The 17,659-nt window shown below is 42.2% G+C and overlaps 2 protein-coding genes across 2 annotated transcripts in view; one reads left to right on the top strand and one right to left on the bottom strand.

Moving 5' to 3' along the window:
- Positions 1-464: 464 nt before the first annotated feature.
- On the bottom strand, positions 465-14,263 carry npat (nuclear protein, ataxia-telangiectasia locus). The gene is made up of 17 exons (XM_079573539.1): positions 14,083-14,263; positions 13,841-13,959; positions 13,684-13,744; positions 13,538-13,610; positions 12,058-12,098; positions 11,741-11,977; positions 11,597-11,666; positions 10,204-10,312; positions 10,041-10,132; positions 9,894-9,975; positions 9,719-9,815; positions 9,514-9,642; positions 6,813-7,967; positions 6,641-6,741; positions 4,435-4,525; positions 1,851-2,983; positions 465-1,009 (listed from the first exon to the last, which is right to left on the bottom strand). Exons 1-17 carry the CDS (start codon positions 14,117-14,119, stop codon positions 929-931), a joined length of 3,708 nt encoding a protein of 1,235 aa, XP_079429665.1. The 5' UTR covers positions 14,120-14,263; the 3' UTR covers positions 465-928.
- A 342-nt stretch (positions 14,264-14,605) lies between these two features.
- The window catches only part of atm (ATM serine/threonine kinase), a 38,870-nt gene continuing 35,816 nt past the window's right edge, over positions 14,606-17,659 (top strand). The window contains exons 1-5 of the mRNA XM_079573118.1: positions 14,606-14,738; positions 14,861-14,953; positions 16,807-16,925; positions 17,008-17,153; positions 17,229-17,393. Coding sequence (XP_079429244.1) covers positions 14,882-14,953; positions 16,807-16,925; positions 17,008-17,153; positions 17,229-17,393 — 502 coding nt within the window. The 5' untranslated portion in view covers positions 14,606-14,738; positions 14,861-14,881. The remainder of the gene's footprint in view (positions 14,739-14,860; positions 14,954-16,806; positions 16,926-17,007; positions 17,154-17,228; positions 17,394-17,659) is intronic.

Genomic DNA, 17,659 nt, shown 5'->3' with positions numbered 1-17,659 from the left:
GTCAAAATAAAAGATTAACTTTTTAGGTCGCTTTTTTCCACGGGCCATTTTCAATTTTTAAGGCACACGTTTTTAAATATATGTCAGTTTACACAAGTACCCATGCCAGACAACATTCAAGTGCTTTTTCCTTGCATGTGTGAAAGTATGACTCAGTAAACGTAAGAACAAAGACGTCACATGTAACTTCTACAGCTTTATTTCGAAGTTCCTAAAATTGCGTCTTTCCGATAGTTGTAAAGAGAGGGCCAATCGGATGTTGCCAGATCCAACAAAATACTCTGAATGGTTATTGAATTCCACAATGAAATGTCTATGTAATTTGCAGCAAGTTTTTGATTATTTTATTCTTATATTAAACGTCAGGATAAATGATCTTGAATGAACAATTGCATAATAATATTGAACAGATAAGGAAAATACACACAAGTGCTCCATTGATTTAATACAATATTGTCAACAACACATGAAACCAGTAAATCTGTGCAGTTAATGAAATCTGATTTTCTTTGTATAAAATAGTCTTTCTAAATGAAATATAATGGTTATGATATGGTATTTGTCACATTCCATGTTCACTAGATTTGCAACAAAAACATAGACCCTTTTTGAGAGTAACTATATTTTTTGTTGGCTGAATTCAGAACAACTTCAGTCAAATATTGACCAACAATATTAACATAATTTTTGAGTTGCTATCCAAGTGCTTGACATAAACGGACAACTTTTAACAGATTCAAAGTTGTTGGTCGACAGCCGGCCGTCGCTCCCACAGCGGAAACTCGCAAGGACGACGTAACTTTCACTTATTGGCTCATGTCGCAGCTTGTGGGACCGCAGTCAGTCAGGCACTGGCAGATGGCTTTTTCTATTCCTGGTTAGTAACTCAAGTAGGTCACAGTATGAAAGTCCTTAAATGCTTCTTCAGTCACTCGTCGTAATGAAGTGAAGACAGGAACTTGTCCACATCCAAGTCTTGAGGAAAACAATCCGTCAACTTCTTTCTTTCCTGGAAAAATCAAAAGACAAAAAATAGCTTGTTTGTAAATAAGATAATTGATGACCGTGGCGATGACTAAAGCATGAATTGTACTACTTTAAACATTTACTGAGAATGACCTTTTATTTTGCTTCCAACGAGTCTAGGAAAACTCCTCCCTGCCAAAAGTTCCATTTAAATATAGCTGCTGTGTTAAATTGGCAAATGGTCACCTTTATATAGAACATGGGTCGGCAACGTCAGGCCCAGGGGCAAAATACAGCCCTCGAGCATAAACATGACTAAAATTTCCTCTTCACACCCACGAAAAGCCCATGTTTGGTCATATGTGATGTTCAGCACTGGTGTTTGGAGAAGTTGGTGCTTTACTCTGGGCCACAGTTGGGAGGTTTGGCCCCTGAACTTTTGAGAAGGAAGAAAATCACCCGGCCCAAAGCAAACCAGTTCTAGACATATCTACCTCTATGGGGAACTCAAAGGGCTTTACATCACAGAAACTGCCACCCATTCACACACAAGTACACGGACACTAAGAGCAAGGTGGTTTTTTGTGTGTTTTGTCAAAAGAGACACCCGTATCACTGTCAGGAGCCAGGATAGACCTACCAATCTTTGTATGAATAGGCGATTGTTATTTTTTGTCTCATGTCCCGCAAACCCACACCTTTGCCATTTAGCACAGAAAAAGTTTCCATTTATTCCTACAGTGTTCAAACCACAAGAATCACCGAGCTGTAACCCTGTCCGTATTTGAGATTGGCCATGAATTTAATCACAATTTGTAGACATTTGTTTGCATATTCTCCAATAAAATGAATTTAAATGAGGTAGCGTTTCGCCATGCACTGACCTTCTTCTTGCTCGGCGTCCGCTTCGACTCCTTCTTGGCCGGCGGGCTGGACGTCGGCGTGGACTGCTTGCGCTTCTTTGCATTCTTCGCGGTTGCGGGCGACCGTTCCCCCGCTCCTTCCTGCCGCAGACTGTTCTTCAGCGGCGTCCCCGTCCTGGCCAGCGTAGCCCGGGACAGAATCATGAGCGTGTGCGCCGCCATGCTGATGCTGCTTTCGCTCCCCGCTTCGCTCGCGGGGCTGCACGTGGGTATGTCCGAACTCCCGGGGGGAACCAGGAGCCTCGGCGTCCCCTCTCCATCTCTGCCTTTCCTCGCTCTCACGGGAGTCCTGGGACAATCGCTGCCGGACTCCTCCTGGCCACTGGCGTCTCTCGGCGCGGAGGGAGAGTTGAGCGCTTGGATGTCGTGGAGCATTTCCGCGGCCTGCTTGGCGAGGGCGCTCGTCTTCGATTGCGCTTTTGAAGGCTGAGCGGCGGCGTGTGCGGATGCGGCGGATGAAGTCGCCTGCTGCTGTTCCTGACCTTTCAGTTCGTTCTCCTTGTTGGCGGTCACGCTCGTCGTCTCCTGAGTCCGTTTCTCCGCTCGCCCCTCTCTGGATTTTCCCTTTTCTGTCGGCTCTTTCTCTTTTCTACTCACTGATTTCTGGGAAGAATCAGAGGACAATGATCTTGTAAGATGAGAATCCTTTGCTCTAGAACTGCTGTCTTCATCTGTGTCACGATTTTGTTTTCCATCTGTGGATTTGGCTCTCTTTCTGGGCTTGGCAGGTTTAGAACTATCCATAATGCTACTGCTCGTGCCGGGCTCCTTATTAGATACATTATGCTCTTGTTTGCGCGAGCCCTTTTTCGCAGCCTCTTTCTGTTTTGGTGGTGAAGCTGTGGATTTTTCTGCATCTGAACACCGGATAGTCTGTATCCTCCGTTTGGGCTTGTTGGCAGTGAGAATAGCAGGCTTTGTCCGAGGAGGTGGAGCAGAAGGAGATGTGTTGACTTTGCTCGTTTGTGACTCTCCCGATGAGTCAAAACGTAGAATCCTTCGATGTCCGGAGCTGGGACTTGCCGATACATTCTGAGCGCCTTGGCCTGGGGCTGAGGAGGGGAGCGCCTTATTACTCACATTCTTCTCTGACCCTGAAAGAAAAATAGAGCGTCAACAATAGCTTTGATTACAGAGAAGTGACATTGTTACTTGAAGCTTCTGGGAGAGTGTGACCACTGTGGAAAGCCTTCTCCATCACATCCCAAAGATCATCAATGGGGCTAAGAACTAGACTCTGTCGGCCAATCCATGTGTGAAAATAATGTCTCCCTGAATCAATCTTTCACAATGTGAGCCCCATGAATCCTGGCATTGTCATCTTGGTGCCATCAAGGACGACTAAATCCCTGGATGGAACAACCTGGTCATTCAGGATGTTCAGCTGAGCTCATTCTTAGGGCCCATAGTGTTTCTGAACCTAGACCAGACCAGTGAACAGTGGGTTAAATCTAGTTACCAACTTTTTTTTGTCAGGCGGTGCACATTCAACAGAACTACAAAGAAAAGTGACCCGGATTTAAAGCTATTTTTTTTCGCACATATGTGACCTGTGTCCAAACTTTCCACGAAGGTGAGATCAGATGTTTTCAAATGCGACTAGGGATGTGACGATAAACAATAGTATCGTTATTATCGTCGCTTAAAGAATGCTGCACTTAATCGATAATCACTAAACCCATCAGACAACCAGTGCCAGTAACTTTACCGGGAGTGGGTACGTCTCCATGGAGATGTGACTAAAGTCAGCAGTATTTCAGATTTCAGGAGGTTAGTTCCTCATCCAAATCCATTCTTTGATCACCCACTGCAGAAAGAGCATTTTCTGTGTGGAGCTGCTCATTAGCTGCATGTTTTGTATTGAGGACAACAGTATAGTCCAAAATGTTACAGTGTGCCTTTAAAAACTAACTTTATGTCTCACTCAATATGACATTCACAGCAGACAATGAAGAGGAATATTTAATAAATGCCCAATCCCCATCATTTCTGCAGTTTTGGTGATTTTTTAAACCATAGGCAAATATTGTGATAAAAAAGTTGATCACAATTATTTTGGGCCAGATAATCGTGACCCCAAATTTCATTATCGTCCCATCCCTAAATGCGACTCCACTTTCCACTTTCATATGGGCTCCTAAACCTAATACACATCAGATCCTTTCCTACACGACTTCAGCTGGTTATATTTATAAATTAATACATGAAAAATGGTGTTCATTCTCATTGTCGTTCAAAATTATGAATGAAGTCTGTCAGTGAAGCCGCTCATATCCCTGTCCCACCAACATCGCTGCCACGGTCCCACAAAAAAACTGTTTTTGCTTCTTAAGAAAAACATTTTGATTGTGAAATTGTTGACTCAAATGGCTCTGCACGACTTAAAAATTGCCAAACATAGTATGTGGTGCCATGCCTTCTTCATGCGGTTGGCAAAAAATGTAAACAACTTTGTATTCCCCAACAGTTCCCCAAATCCAAAATGGGAATCAAGACCTGCCATCTGAACATAGAACAGCTGCTGAGAGGAAAAAACCTGACAAACCTGAAGAGGTAGATGGTTTGACAGCTCCAGCAGGTGGAGGCTTCACCGCTTCTGGCTGTTGCACAAGCGGTGCATTTGGTAAAGCAACAAGCTGCAAAATCACACACAAGAGAAACATTTTTTAGATCTGTATAATCAAACACAGCTCAATAATCATCAGACAGTTACTACATAAAAAACTTGAGTCTCCAGACGTTTTCCCCCATGACTTTCAGGAACTTTACGAAAAATAATTAACACATTAGACACCAACTAAGCCCAGATGATATTTTCGAACAAACTACAGCAGCGAGGATGTTAGAAGAGGTCGTCTCATGATCGGAAGTCTGATCGAGGGCTGTGACAATAATTACTATATCGACTTGTCGTTCAATAAATGACAGATTATATTTTTGGGCTAAATATTTTAAGATTATGCGCTTTTAAAACTCAAACTTTCAGTAATCTCTCCTGTGTAATGTAAACATCCCCCACAAGGACAAGCCTCGGTGATTAGACGTACACAAAACTCCAAGGCTAGGAGCCTCCTACATAACACGAAACATGGCCGGCCTTAACCTACCCCTCCCTCTGCCTGCCTCACTCACCTCCCCCCTCCCTATTATACCAAAGAAAAATTTCCAGCTGTAATGTGTATTATCCTAGCCTGGTCCATACCAGACCCTTGCACTCATTCCGTACAAGGGTCTGGATCTTCACAATTAAGCTCCGTTATCAGGTGGGAGAGGTGAACTCCTTTGAAACGATTGGATCTGATTCAATTTCTTCAATTACTGGATATTTGGGAGCTGCGCCAGAACGGATTAAAGAGCTTCCTTTAATTTTGTATCCATCACCAAACTACAACCAGCAAATTCAGCGCAAATGCTTGACATCACCTACAACACTCGCCTCCCCCGCTCGCTGAATGGTAGGTTCAGCTGGTTATATTTAGGTTGAATATATATAGGTTGAATGTAACACGGCCACTGAGATCAGACCCAGAGGTACATGTAGGGATATGATAATTGACCGGAGTTTACGGATGGCCAAGGCCAGGATAGTGTTATCCTAATCTTGTGTATAATTGTGTATGTATGTGCTTTGCTTTATTGTGATTTCTTCTTTCAGCAACAAAAAGGGGCGCCATGTAACAGTCAAAATGGTGCGTCCGAGTAAAATTCCTAGTTGTGAACCTGTTCATGACAATGGTAATAAAAACCTATTCTGATTCTGAAACAAAGCCTAACTGTCATTTTTTATGCTTTAGTTAGTGTCTTTCTTTCTTCAGGTTGGCGATAGCCCGGTTTTACCAAACCCTCATACTTATTTCGTTTCGTACAAGGGTCTGGACCTTGACAATTGAGCTCCGTTATCAGGTGGGAGGGGTGAACTCCTTTGAAACGATTGGACATGATTTTAGCTAGCGTTTGGTCGTGACGTATGTAATGCGCCCGAGTCAGTGAAGCAGCGATCATAACTCTGTCATAATTCTGTCATAGCTCTGTCATAATTCTGTCATAGCTCTGTCATAGCTCTGTCATAGCTCTGTCATAGCTCTATCATAACTGTCATATCTTTGTCATAACTCTGTCATAACTCTGTCATAACTCTGTCATAGCTCTGTCATAGCTCTGTCATAACTCTGTCATAACTCTATCATAACTCTATCATAACTCTATCATAACTCTATCATAACTCTATCATAACTCTATCATAACTCTCATAACTATCATAACACTATCATAACTCTATCATAACTCTATCATAACTCTATCATAACTCTATCATAACTCTATCATAACTCTATCATAACTCTATCATAACTCTATCATAACTCTATCATAACTCTTGGGGTCATTCCTTGCACATTCCAAGGCTTCAATTTTAATTTCTGGATATTTGGGAGCCGAGGAAGGACGGATTGAAGAGCTTCCTTTACTTTCGTATCCGCCGCCATTGCCAAACTACAACCAGCAAATCAGCGCAAATGCTTGACGTCACCTACAAGCCCCGCCTCCCCCGCTCGCTGAATGGTAGGTTGAAATTCAACCGATGTAACGCGGCCACTGAGATCAGACCCAGACGTACATGTAGGGAAATGATAATTGACCGGAGTTTACGGACGGCTAAGGCCAGGCTCGGTTGGAGACCCTTGACCGAAGCTCCTCAGATCATATCACTCAACAGTTAAGAACCAAAGAATAACAAACACGGCTGTATTCACCTGGTTAGACACCATTTGTACGCTTCCCAAAGTGTTCGGACCCATCACGGACAACGGGAGCACCATGGGTTTCATTGGCGACGGTAAGATGAGGGTCGATCCTTGAACAGAACAGATGTGGGTTTGGAAAAGTCGATTAACACTGATTGGAATAACATTAACAAACACTTACCAGCAGTGAATCCTTGCCTCTGTGGAGCCACACCAAACTGGTTGGGGGCGATGGCTTGTCCTTTCGTCACAGGGCCGGGCACAATCGCCTGCCTGTTCTGCGCGTCTGTCGTAGGCGGTAAGAGGATGTAGCTCGCCGTGGTTGCTGCGGCGCCGTCGAAGGGCAGCTGAATGAAGTAGCTTTGCTGGGGCTGCGAGGTTCCCGTCAGCGGAGACGCCATGACCGTCTCGGACCGCTGTAAGCAACTAACTGCCTGCGCGGCCTCGTCCTGGTTAGTCCTGGGCGTGCCGGGCACAGCGGGGGGCTTGGCCGGGGAGGACAGGTAGATGGTGGGGACTTTGTCTCCGGAAATGCTGGATATGGCCTGATTGAGGGCCGTGTCGGCGGCAGATTCGCCCTCCTGGTTGTCACTGATTATGATGCTCAAAGACATGATATTCGAGTCGTCTCCATTTTTGTTCGAGGCGCTCGGTTCTGTTGTAGATGTCGAGGAAAGCACAGAAGAAGAACGAGCAGGTGTCGAAGATGCCGGTGAAGCTGAAGTAGCCACACAGATGGATGAAGGCGACATGCCGTTTGTGACTTTGCCGTTAGTGTTATAAGTTTTAGACGTTTCAGAAGACGCCAAATAAGAAGCTAACCGAGTTCCTTGCCCACAGTTTGACACTTGCCCTGACGTTGATGGAGAACCGCTTAGAATAGTTTGCAGGGCAGATGAAGGATCCTTTGCGTTTGCTGTTGTACTTGCCCCCTGCGCAGGAGATCCTTGTGCATCTTTATTTTCATGAGGTCTATTTAAGTTCGTCGTTTCGGACACCATTGAGGTCAGAGTCTCCAGAGATGACACAATGCTGCTTGAAGCAACAGAAGTGGGACACACCGTTGCAGTGGGAATGTTCGCCGGCGCCGCTGTGGCTTGAGGCTCATCGATATCCATGGGCGCAGCGTCAGGAAGAGAGCTCCTTTCGTTGCTTTTTGAAGTTCCCTGACGTGGTTCTTGCGCCACCATCAATGTAGCCAAACAATTATCAACCCGGGAGCTTCTGTTGCTTGTAATGAGAGTCTTTTTCAGCACCGGCGCAGACTTACGGGTTTTGCGCTCGGTGGTATTTGCTTTCGCAGACACAGGGTCAGAAGCTTCTTTTTGCACAACACCTGAAAAACAATAATAAACATCTTAATAAACAGCAATATTATCGTTTAAATAGTTTACTTTAAAGGCCCACTGCGCAACATTTTGGACTATACTGTTGCCATGAGAACAAAACCTGCTCCCAATGACCAGCTCGACACAGAAAATGCTATTTCTGCAGCGGGTGATCAAAGAATGGATTTGGATGAGGCCCTAACCTTTTAAAATCAAAAACTCTATTGACTTTAGTCACATCTCCATGGAGACATAAGTTTCAGTCATGTCTTAGGAGAGCTTAGCATGTTTGTTTGTACATTTATGAGTTATTTTTCAATGATGAAAATATCTGTCATAAAATAAATGCTTGTATTTCTATTTTATTTATTGGGTAAAATTCGCGATGTGGCTTTGAATTCAAATTAGTATATAAAGGGCTCTGTTGTCTGCCAAAATTATAAAATGGTAAATGGTCTCAACTTATATAGTGCTTTTCTACCTTCATTAGGGCCAATAAGCAACGTTACAATGTCCTTCGGGATCAATAAAGTTTATATCCATCTATCGATCTATGTTAAAGATTGAAGGAAGGGAATGTAGGCATCCTTCAACATCTCCTAAAATGAATTAAGTACAAAACTGCAGATGACCCTGAATACGACCTGAAAAAGTACCACAGTCTGAGAACCATTGCCGTTTTGTTTTGTGATTGTTGGTGTCAAGACTAGGGGTGGGTCATATTGCATCACGATATCATTTTTGATTTTGTGGTGGACACGATATCATTTATGTTACGCTCAGCTCCATCAGAGCAGCATAAACACTGACTGTAGAACACGGGACAGGTGCTTAAAAAGTCAAATGAAATGAAGCATGTAAGCTGCTTGAGTAGATCATATTTGCGAGGAAATTTGTATGGCGCTAAAAAAAAATAAAAAAAAATAAAATAAAATATCACTGAATTAATCTTCCCAATAGGCGTAAGGCTGGGATTTTGAAGTAGTTTGTTCTTTGTCAACTATGTCATCAAATGTATCGTTATCGTGATATTTCATTTTTTATATGATATGGATTTTAGCCCATATCTCCCTGCCCTAGTCAAGACTCAACCTATACAAAAAAATGCTGCTGAAGAAAATAAAAGTAGCTTTTTTAGAAAAGTAATTTATACCAGGTACAAACCGTTCCAGGATATCATGACACTCCACACTTCTCCCTCAAACTTGATATATATTGTGAACATATATTCAAGAAATTGTTAATAAAGCTACCTTTAATGTTTTTGACACATATATAAATGTCTTTATATGCTTATAACTGGCTTCGAGCACTTTTAGCTGTGCACAGATGTCACCTCTATCCGTTCTACTGCATGTTGGTCTGTATCTGTGTGGGTTGGCAAAGAGGAAGACGGCGCCACACAAATAATTGGTACAAATAAAGTTACCTTGACCGTGACCTTATGAAACATCCTTCAAACATACAGTCTGCTTACCCATTTTCCACAAACTTAATAACTCCACTGACAAATGTTTCCAATCCTAAAATCAAAATGTCTCAAGGCAAACAAACCTGACTCCACATTCTGACAAGGCTTGACCACAGGTGACGGTGCAGGTGCAGGTCCTGGAAGTTCACTTTCCTCTGGGCTCCTGCTGGTATCTCCATCCACTGGTTCTCCGTCTGCTGCTCTCGTTTTATCTGACAAAGAAAAGGATAAAAGAAAGAAGTTGAGAACAAGCTTTGGGAAAGATGAGAGTAAACCACACACACGTACTGTATTCAAAAAGGTCGAAAAGGGCTTGGAAAGCTGGATCCGACTCAGTGTGCTCCAAAATGTCATGAATGGCGTCGTCGCTCATATGGATTTCTCCCTGTGTCACACAATCGTTCAGTTTCAAACAGATGTTGATGAATAATCTTGTGGAAAACATGGATTGCTGCATGTTTACCTGTAACCCCAGAATTTCATCTATAGACTGGTCGGGCTCCAGGATGTTTGTACAAGCTTTGGACGACAGCGGTGTCGGCTCGCTGGAATAAAAAGGAAGCACATTAGAGCTAAACAAATGAATACAGCAAAAGAAAAAAGGTCTTACCTAGATAGAATTTTGTTGATATTTTCAGCCAGTTTTTCCTGCAACGATCTGTCCCCCAATATTTTGTCTCGTGCATTCTGAATTACTAGTTGCTGTGGAAGAACAAACATATGATGCAAAGAGCAAAGCAAAAGGGAGAATATTCACTCATGAAATCACTTACAGGAAAGTTTTCATCTGCCATCTCCTCAGGCTCCTCTTCTGGAGTGGCCCCACTTGCCGCGACAGGTTTGGAAGAACCACTGGCTCCACCCGTCGCTCCACCTCGCTTCCTTTAATTCAAAATAGAAAATGTACAATGTGTCAAGCAAAAACAATTGTGTATTTCTTTATATAATGCAACACAAAACAGCATTTAGTCGTTTTACATATAGCACCAATTACTATTCACTATTGCCATTGTATTTGTCTTTGGAGGGGCACATTTTTTCAAGTTTGGCATTACCCAAATGTAAAAGCTTCTTGAAAAGTGTCAAAATAGCGTCAGAAACAAGACAAAAGCAAGGATGAAAATGCAACAAAAGAAATCATCATAAAAGCAACAAAAAAGTGGCAGAAAAGCAATAAAAAGCGTCACAGTAATTACTACGCTGACAGAAAAGACAAAGGGAGAGAGGGATATTGTACTTTGTGCCACAATCCATCTACACTATCACTCAAACTTGGCTGTAAATACTGCTTAAGTGGCGCTAGCCCAAAGTTAGCTTTGCCCGTTAGCCTGTTAGCTTCTTCTTCGTGATTCTATTAGTGTGTATTGCGCCTCCGATCCGGAGACAGGGACGTTGCAATTGTGGTTTTCTGGACAGAGACACCGGGGGAGATGGAAGACCCCCCAATCTAGCATGATAAACCACACCCACTTCTTTTCTGCGCAAAAGAAGGTGGGTCTGGCCATACACGGTAAACAAGCTGCTGATTGGCGGCTAAGGCCAAAACCCATCACCACAGTCACCGAGAAATGACAAGGTTACATCACTCGCTGCGCCACTATGTTCGTTCAATTAACATTAACATTAGCCAAAACTAATCATGGATGAAGTAGTTGAGGATTTTGCCTCCCCGTGAGTTTGAAGAAGGAGGAGGAGGAGAAGAAGAAGAAAAAGGAGAAGAAAAAGAATAGGAAAAAGAAGAATATAGCTGTCGTCACATCCGCTAATAGCTAATTGGTTTATTTCACTGACAATCTGTGTGCGCTAGGCCTGCCCGTTCAAACTGCTCCAATTGCAACAAAAACGTCAGAAGTGACCACAACAGTCATATAACGCCAAAAAAGTGCCAAAAGCACACCAAAAACACAGCAAAAAAACATAAAAAAGCAGGTCAAACGAAAAGAGGAAAAATCTTTTGCAGGTCTTGGCTTTCAAATGACACTGGCCTACAGGCTGTGGGCTCTGCAGTCGAGAAGCTTTAAGATTTCGGTAAAGCCAAATTGGGGAAAATGTGCTTGATTAAGGCGGGGCTAAGAGGATGTTTAACAAAACCGTCAGCCCAAATGGTTCATGTTTCTTAACACATGGGAGTATTCGTCAAGGAAGTTATTGGAGAATCAGTATTACCATTTCCGTCGTCCGGGAGACATTGGTGCTGGATTTAAGCGATGCTCAGTCCCTTGAACAGGAGATTCCCCTGAAAAGACATTTTAAAATTCATTCATTGTCCTACTTTATGTGCAAAATCTGGTTTATAATGAAGAAACGTACTCGGTGTGTTCAGGAGTCGCCCGCCGTCCTGGCTCTGTGGATACGGCACACTGCTCGGCGTGAGAGTGCGCGGGACGCTGAAGCTGACGGGCGTTGAATGGGTCAGGACGCAGTGAGAGGTCTGTGCAGGACTGACGATCGAAATAGTCTCAGAAACAGTGGTGCACATGACTCCAGAGGGGGAGTTTGACAAAGCCCTCTGTCTGGCTACGTTTGCCAGTCCGACACGAGTGCGCACTGAAAGACAGAAAGAAGACATTAGGTATGAACAGGTGCGGTTTAATCCAGTTTGTTACTGTTCATATCATCAAACTTACTCCGTTGGCAGGCGGATAACGCTGGAGAATTTTGTAGTGACCTAGAAAGTCAAAGTACATACAAATGAATCTATATGAGAGAACATAACCATGAAATTAGGGCTGCACAACATGAGAAGAAATTGCAATATCCGACAATGGTCTCAAACAGTCATGTGATAAGAGGAAGCTGCTGGAGGTCGCCATATTCCTACCAAGTCACGTGACACCTATCAGTCGTACAGTGATTGGTGATTGACAAAGCAGCACGAATATGGTGACGCCCAGTCGGCTGAATATGACCAGTAAGTGAGGTTAGCTGAATATTACCAATGAACCTCCTAACCCCCATCTGAGCAGGACACATTTTCTCCAGTTTGGCTTAACTCAAGTCTAAGAGCTTCTTGAAAAAAGCAACAACAAAAGTGACAAAAGCGAAGTAAAAAAGTGACAAAAAGCGATGTCAAAAAAGTGACGACAGCAAGGCCTCAACGCGAGGAAAAATATCCATTTAGATCAGTTTTGTAGGGCTTAGCTTTCCAATCAGGAAAATTCAGTTGCCATGGAGATCAACCATGTTTGTGGCTGTTAGCATACATTTTCCATAGACTAACAATAGCTAAAAACAGTATAAAAAATGAAGAAAAAAGGCGAGGAACAACTCCCTAAGCTGTTTAGTCACTATTGGTAAACACATCTCACTCACTGTGGTGTCCAAGTGTTTTAAAGTGAACAATAACTCCAGTATTTTACCTTTTAAAATCTCCATTAGTTTGTTATTGCTGCAAATCCCATGATGCTTAGCGATATGACGTCACAGTCCTGAACTCATGTGGACTGGGGTGTTCGTTTTCCCAAGATGGAACGTCATTGTATCCAGTTGATTTGTGTTCATGTGGTTTTTATGTGGGAAAGTGGGGATTTTGCATCTTTTAGCATCTCAAAAGCTAAACGTTAGGTTGTTAGTTTAAAAAATATCATGTAAATGTACTTTTTACTAACGTTGACGTCAGACATTTCACTCGCAATTTTGTTACTACGAGGATGACGACAGCTAACACTAAAGGTCAGGTGCGGAAATCGGGAAGCTCGTTTTGGCCCGAGTTCCCCAGTCGTTTTCCCCAGTTGAGCAAGCGTTCACGTGCATTCCCCAACTGGGGAAGTCGCTCGCCCGAGTTCTCAAGGACCACATGAACGCACCTTATAGGCTGTCAGCTCTTAGTTTGGGGTAAAGCTGAATTTGAGAAAATGCACTGTTATTTTGGGGGTTAAGAAGTTAATCCATCTCACACAAGATGTTCAATTACATAAAATTCAAGCAATTTGTCTTTTTCAACAAATTAAGTCCAAATAAGAAAATAAAATAAAATATATATATATGAGACTAAAACGGAACAAAAATGGAAGTAATTTCTTCAATCATCACCTAGACCATGAGGGCAACATACATTACAAATCCTGGGAACATGTGTTATTCTGAGTGATAAATTGTGCTACTAACTTGAGTTGATTGAGTGTAAAATCCAGCTTTTTCCATAAGGACGACACCATGGCAGGTACTTGGTGACTGGACTCTTTGGAGCAAGAAAAAGAGAAAGATTTAGAGTGAACAACAATGAAGCTGCCGCAAAGTGCAAAATGTCCTACCTTTTGTTTTGACAGCCACATACTCGTTCAAGATGGTCGTTAGCCCCTTTCCAAAAACAGACTGCAGGAGGATAATATACAACACGTATAAACACAATTACCACTCGGTACCGCAGTTGTAAACCTGGTGTCGACATGAAAAATAGGATTAACTTACGAATACACATGCAGGAATAGTCCCATCTTCTGAGCTGTGTTCTGCGTACTCCTTAAGGTTTGGACTTTCGTGGATAAAAGCTCGACTCGTTGCGACCAGTCCTTCCTCTTGGAGATATCCTATTGAAGACATAAAACATTTAAACTGACAACAAAACTCGTGCGATCAATTACAATAAGCTAAAGTCTCTAAAATACCAGCTAAGTTTCAGTTTTGCTAACGTAGCGGCTAATGTTCCTTACCCAAAACAAGCCGAGCGACGTCTGACGGTAGCAACATCCCTCCTAAGTCGTTAATAAATATAATTCACTCAAGAATAGGCTACATGGTGTTCAAATGGGTGTAATAAATAAGTTAAACTGCGTCCAAAGCCAGGAGAATCAGCTGTATTGTTGTGTGTGCGACGTCTCTGGAGGGCACTGCTGCTTACTTAAAAGGCGGGGAACAAGAGCGGCCACTAACCCGGAAGTTGATTCAGAGTTTTCGCTGAGGCTCATGGTCCTTGTAGTTCAGAAGAAAATATTAACGGTAACTGTTTTCAATTGCCGCTTTGTAACTCTTGTTTTTGTTCATTAAAATTGAACCTGGTAAGTAAGAGATGGGAAAACGTGGAGTCTGAAGATAATGATTGAAATAAAACCTTTATTTGTAGAAAGGCCGGAACCTGGTGAACACATTTCGCTGTCGCCACAAACCGGAAGTGAGGACATTTAGCGTTGACTGCTGTCTGGGGCGGGAATTTCCTGTGTTGTCTTTGCGTGATCATGCGTGGTAGATCGTGCACGTCAACATGGCAAAGTTGTCAGAATGAGGACAAGCCTACTGACCACACGGATCTCTATTACCACCTGAGCGTGCATGCATAAACAGCCCCAGAAGTTGCAAAAGTGCATAGAAGGTCAGTTGTGTGAGTACTGTTTGCGTTGAGAGTTCTCGAGCCTCATACAGCTGCTCAAGCTAAGCTATTACAACTGAGCAGAGATGATAACATTAATATGTAGTTGTATTTTTCTTCCCAAGTGGGCCTCCCGTGTTTCCACAATGAGTCTTGCTCTGCATGATCTGCTGGTGTGCTGCAGAGGCCTGGAGAGTGACAAGGCTACAGAAAGAAAGGTAACTTCATGTCTTGCAGAATCAGAGTCATGTCATCACCATGTCATTGTCATAATCATCACAAAAAAGGAGATAATAACCTGTCAATGTAGTATGTCAACCATATAATCGGCTACTTAGTAAATACACTATATTCCAATTCACAATGTTGCCAGGTTGTCACGGCAACATGCATATGTGTGTGAGACAAACCTCAAACCTATGTACTGCAGCTAATGCCCATGGTCAAGGACACTCAGCGCCATACAGGGAGATAACACACAGCTTTCCATGGACAGGAACTGATCAATATACTTCATCTCTTCTTTTAAAGTTTGAAAATACATAATGACATTAAAGTGCCCTTTATGTATCACGTCTAATACACACTGATAGTTTCAAACATTTATACGGCATCGTTCTGTCACGGGAAGACTTTTTATATTGCATTATGTTAAACCTGTAATTCCTGCTCTCGTGACAGGATAGATGAGCGGTTAGTAGCATTATGATTTCAATTCAAGTTCAATTTAGAATTATTTGCATTACATTACATTGCATAGCATTATCCTGGGTTTCAGGTGACATCACAGTGTTCTAAAGGCCTATAATATTTAATGAGGTGGGGGGCAGGTGGGGAGATTTTTGCCGTTGTACAGAGCAGTGTTAATTTCGTCGACTAAAATATTTAGTCTTAATTTTAGTCAAAGTGATATTTTTGCCGACTTAAATTGGACTAAAACTAAATTAAAAGTTTCTCATGAGACTAAAACTATGACTAAAATGTCCAGATATTTTAGTCGACTAAAATAAGACTAAATAAAAATGAAAAGGAGAGACTAAAATCAGCCAAACTTCAATTGACCGTCTGAAAGAGCCTCATATCATTTAAATTCACTACCAAAGCATCAGCTCTGAGCTTTATTCATGTGGAGCAGCTCCATGAAGTCGAGGACCTTGATTAAATATGATTATGATGAATATTATCAATGCAAAGTCGACTCAATTCGTCTTAAATTTATTCGACTAAATTGACATGCAATTTTAGTCAACTAAAACTAGACTAAATTTTGGACTAAATCTCGACTAAAATTAAATTACATTTTAGTCAAAAGCCTAAGACTAAACCTAAAATAAAATATGTTGTCAAAATTAACACTGGCACAGAGAGACTATGGACCCAATCTATGATATTAATGATCATTTTTGTAATTCATACATTTTCTTTTTCGATACTGCTTGTGAAAGTTTAATGCATTTAATAGGAAAAGCTGGCTCCTTTCTTCTTCTTCTTCTTCTTCTTCTTTCTTCTTTCTTCTTCTATCTCAGTTGGAGGGCCGGGGCCAATACAACTTTACACGTTTTTTAAAGAAATTACCAAAAAGAAAATGTCCAAATGTTTTCCCTGATCATGATTTGATAATGATTGGATTCACAAACCTGGCATATCGCTGTTATGGATGAAAGGATTTTCTCCACGCCAACATCACGCACATGTTTTTTAATGTCCTCAAGTCTTTTGGACGCCTTTATGAGGAAATAATCCGACTATTCATTGCTGCTGGAAGAGATGTCTTTGAACTTTGTGTCAGTTTTTGTTTCATGTGAATTGGCCCAAGAATTACAGAGAAATTGGCAATACAATAAGATGAGAAATCTACATTTTTGGCCGCTATGGAAGTCTTACTTGCCCTTCACCTCCATTTTAAACCTCTTCATAATGTTGTGATGATATGACCAAGTAGTACAAATATGAAAGTGATAAAACAGTCATTGTATGTTCACCATCAAATCAAGCAATAAACAGAAAACCTTGCAAAACATTTTATACATTGGTGATTATTTGACCTACACAATCTTGTCCACACCCACAGAAAGAAGCTGAGCGCTTTAGAAGACTTCTCCGTTCCCCTGAAACTGTACAAGAGCTGGATCGTACTTCCGGAGCCAAAAGTAAAGGCTCTAAGCAGCTCACGTGGGATGCTGTTTTCAGGTGGGAGCGTAGGAAATGTTACGTCGCAAGGAACTGCCGGAAACAGCTTGTTATTTGGATAAAGAGTTACTTTCTCTTCCAGGTTCCTCCAACGCTACGTCCAGAGGGAGACGGAGAGCATCCAGTCCAGCAGGGCCAATGTCACCTCGACGACGCTGGCCACACGCAAAAAGAAAATGGCGGAGATGTGTAGTTTGATCAAGTTCTTCATACGCTATGCAAACAAGCGTGAGTTCTGCCGTTCGTCACCTTTTTGCTGTGGATTTTTAACATTATCGACTTGTGATTGTGATTGTTTCCCAGGTGGGCCGCGGTTAAAGTGCAATGAGCTGCTGAAACATGTGATGGACGTCCTGCAGTGCTCGTACAGCTGCTCAGTCTACGGGGAAGACTACAGCAGCCTCTTGGTTAAAGACATTCTCTCTGTCCGCAAGTACTGGTGTGACATCACTCCGCAGCAGTGGCACAGTGAGTACTTTTTTTTTCAAATACACACATGATGAATGAATAACTTTTTGAATATGTTTTGTAAAGAGTTTATAGTTTAAAATGGAAGTGGTCGCCAGAAGAATGTAATGATGGCAACAATTTTCTTTACTTTATTCATGACCAATGTCTTTGTCATTACTGAGCCTGAGCTCCTTAGACACAGGCCCCGCTCTCTCCTGTACAGTATTGGTCACTGTTTGTCACATTTGCAGTGTGATAAAGCAAAACCATGATAAACCTTTTGC

This window comes from Gobius niger (genome assembly GCF_951799975.1).
Source record: "Gobius niger genome assembly, chromosome: 1".
NCBI lineage: Eukaryota > Metazoa > Chordata > Actinopteri > Gobiiformes > Gobiidae > Gobius > Gobius niger.
Note: the sequence above shows the minus strand (reverse complement) of the source record. Positions and strands in the feature narration are given on the sequence as shown.

Bases quoted from the DNA above. Each gene is read 5' to 3' on its own strand.
- npat (XM_079573539.1), bottom strand. From the start codon at position 14,119: ATGTTGCTACCGTCAGACGTCGCTCGGCTTGTTTTGG. The intron at 13,960-14,082 runs GTAAGGAACATT...TGTCTTCAATAG, and splicing joins CGTCGCTCGGCTTGTTTTGG to GATATCTCCAAGAGGAAGGA. The intron at 9,643-9,718 runs GTACGTGTGTGT...TTTCTTTGTCAG, and splicing joins TTTCGACCTTTTTGAATACA to ATAAAACGAGAGCAGCAGAC.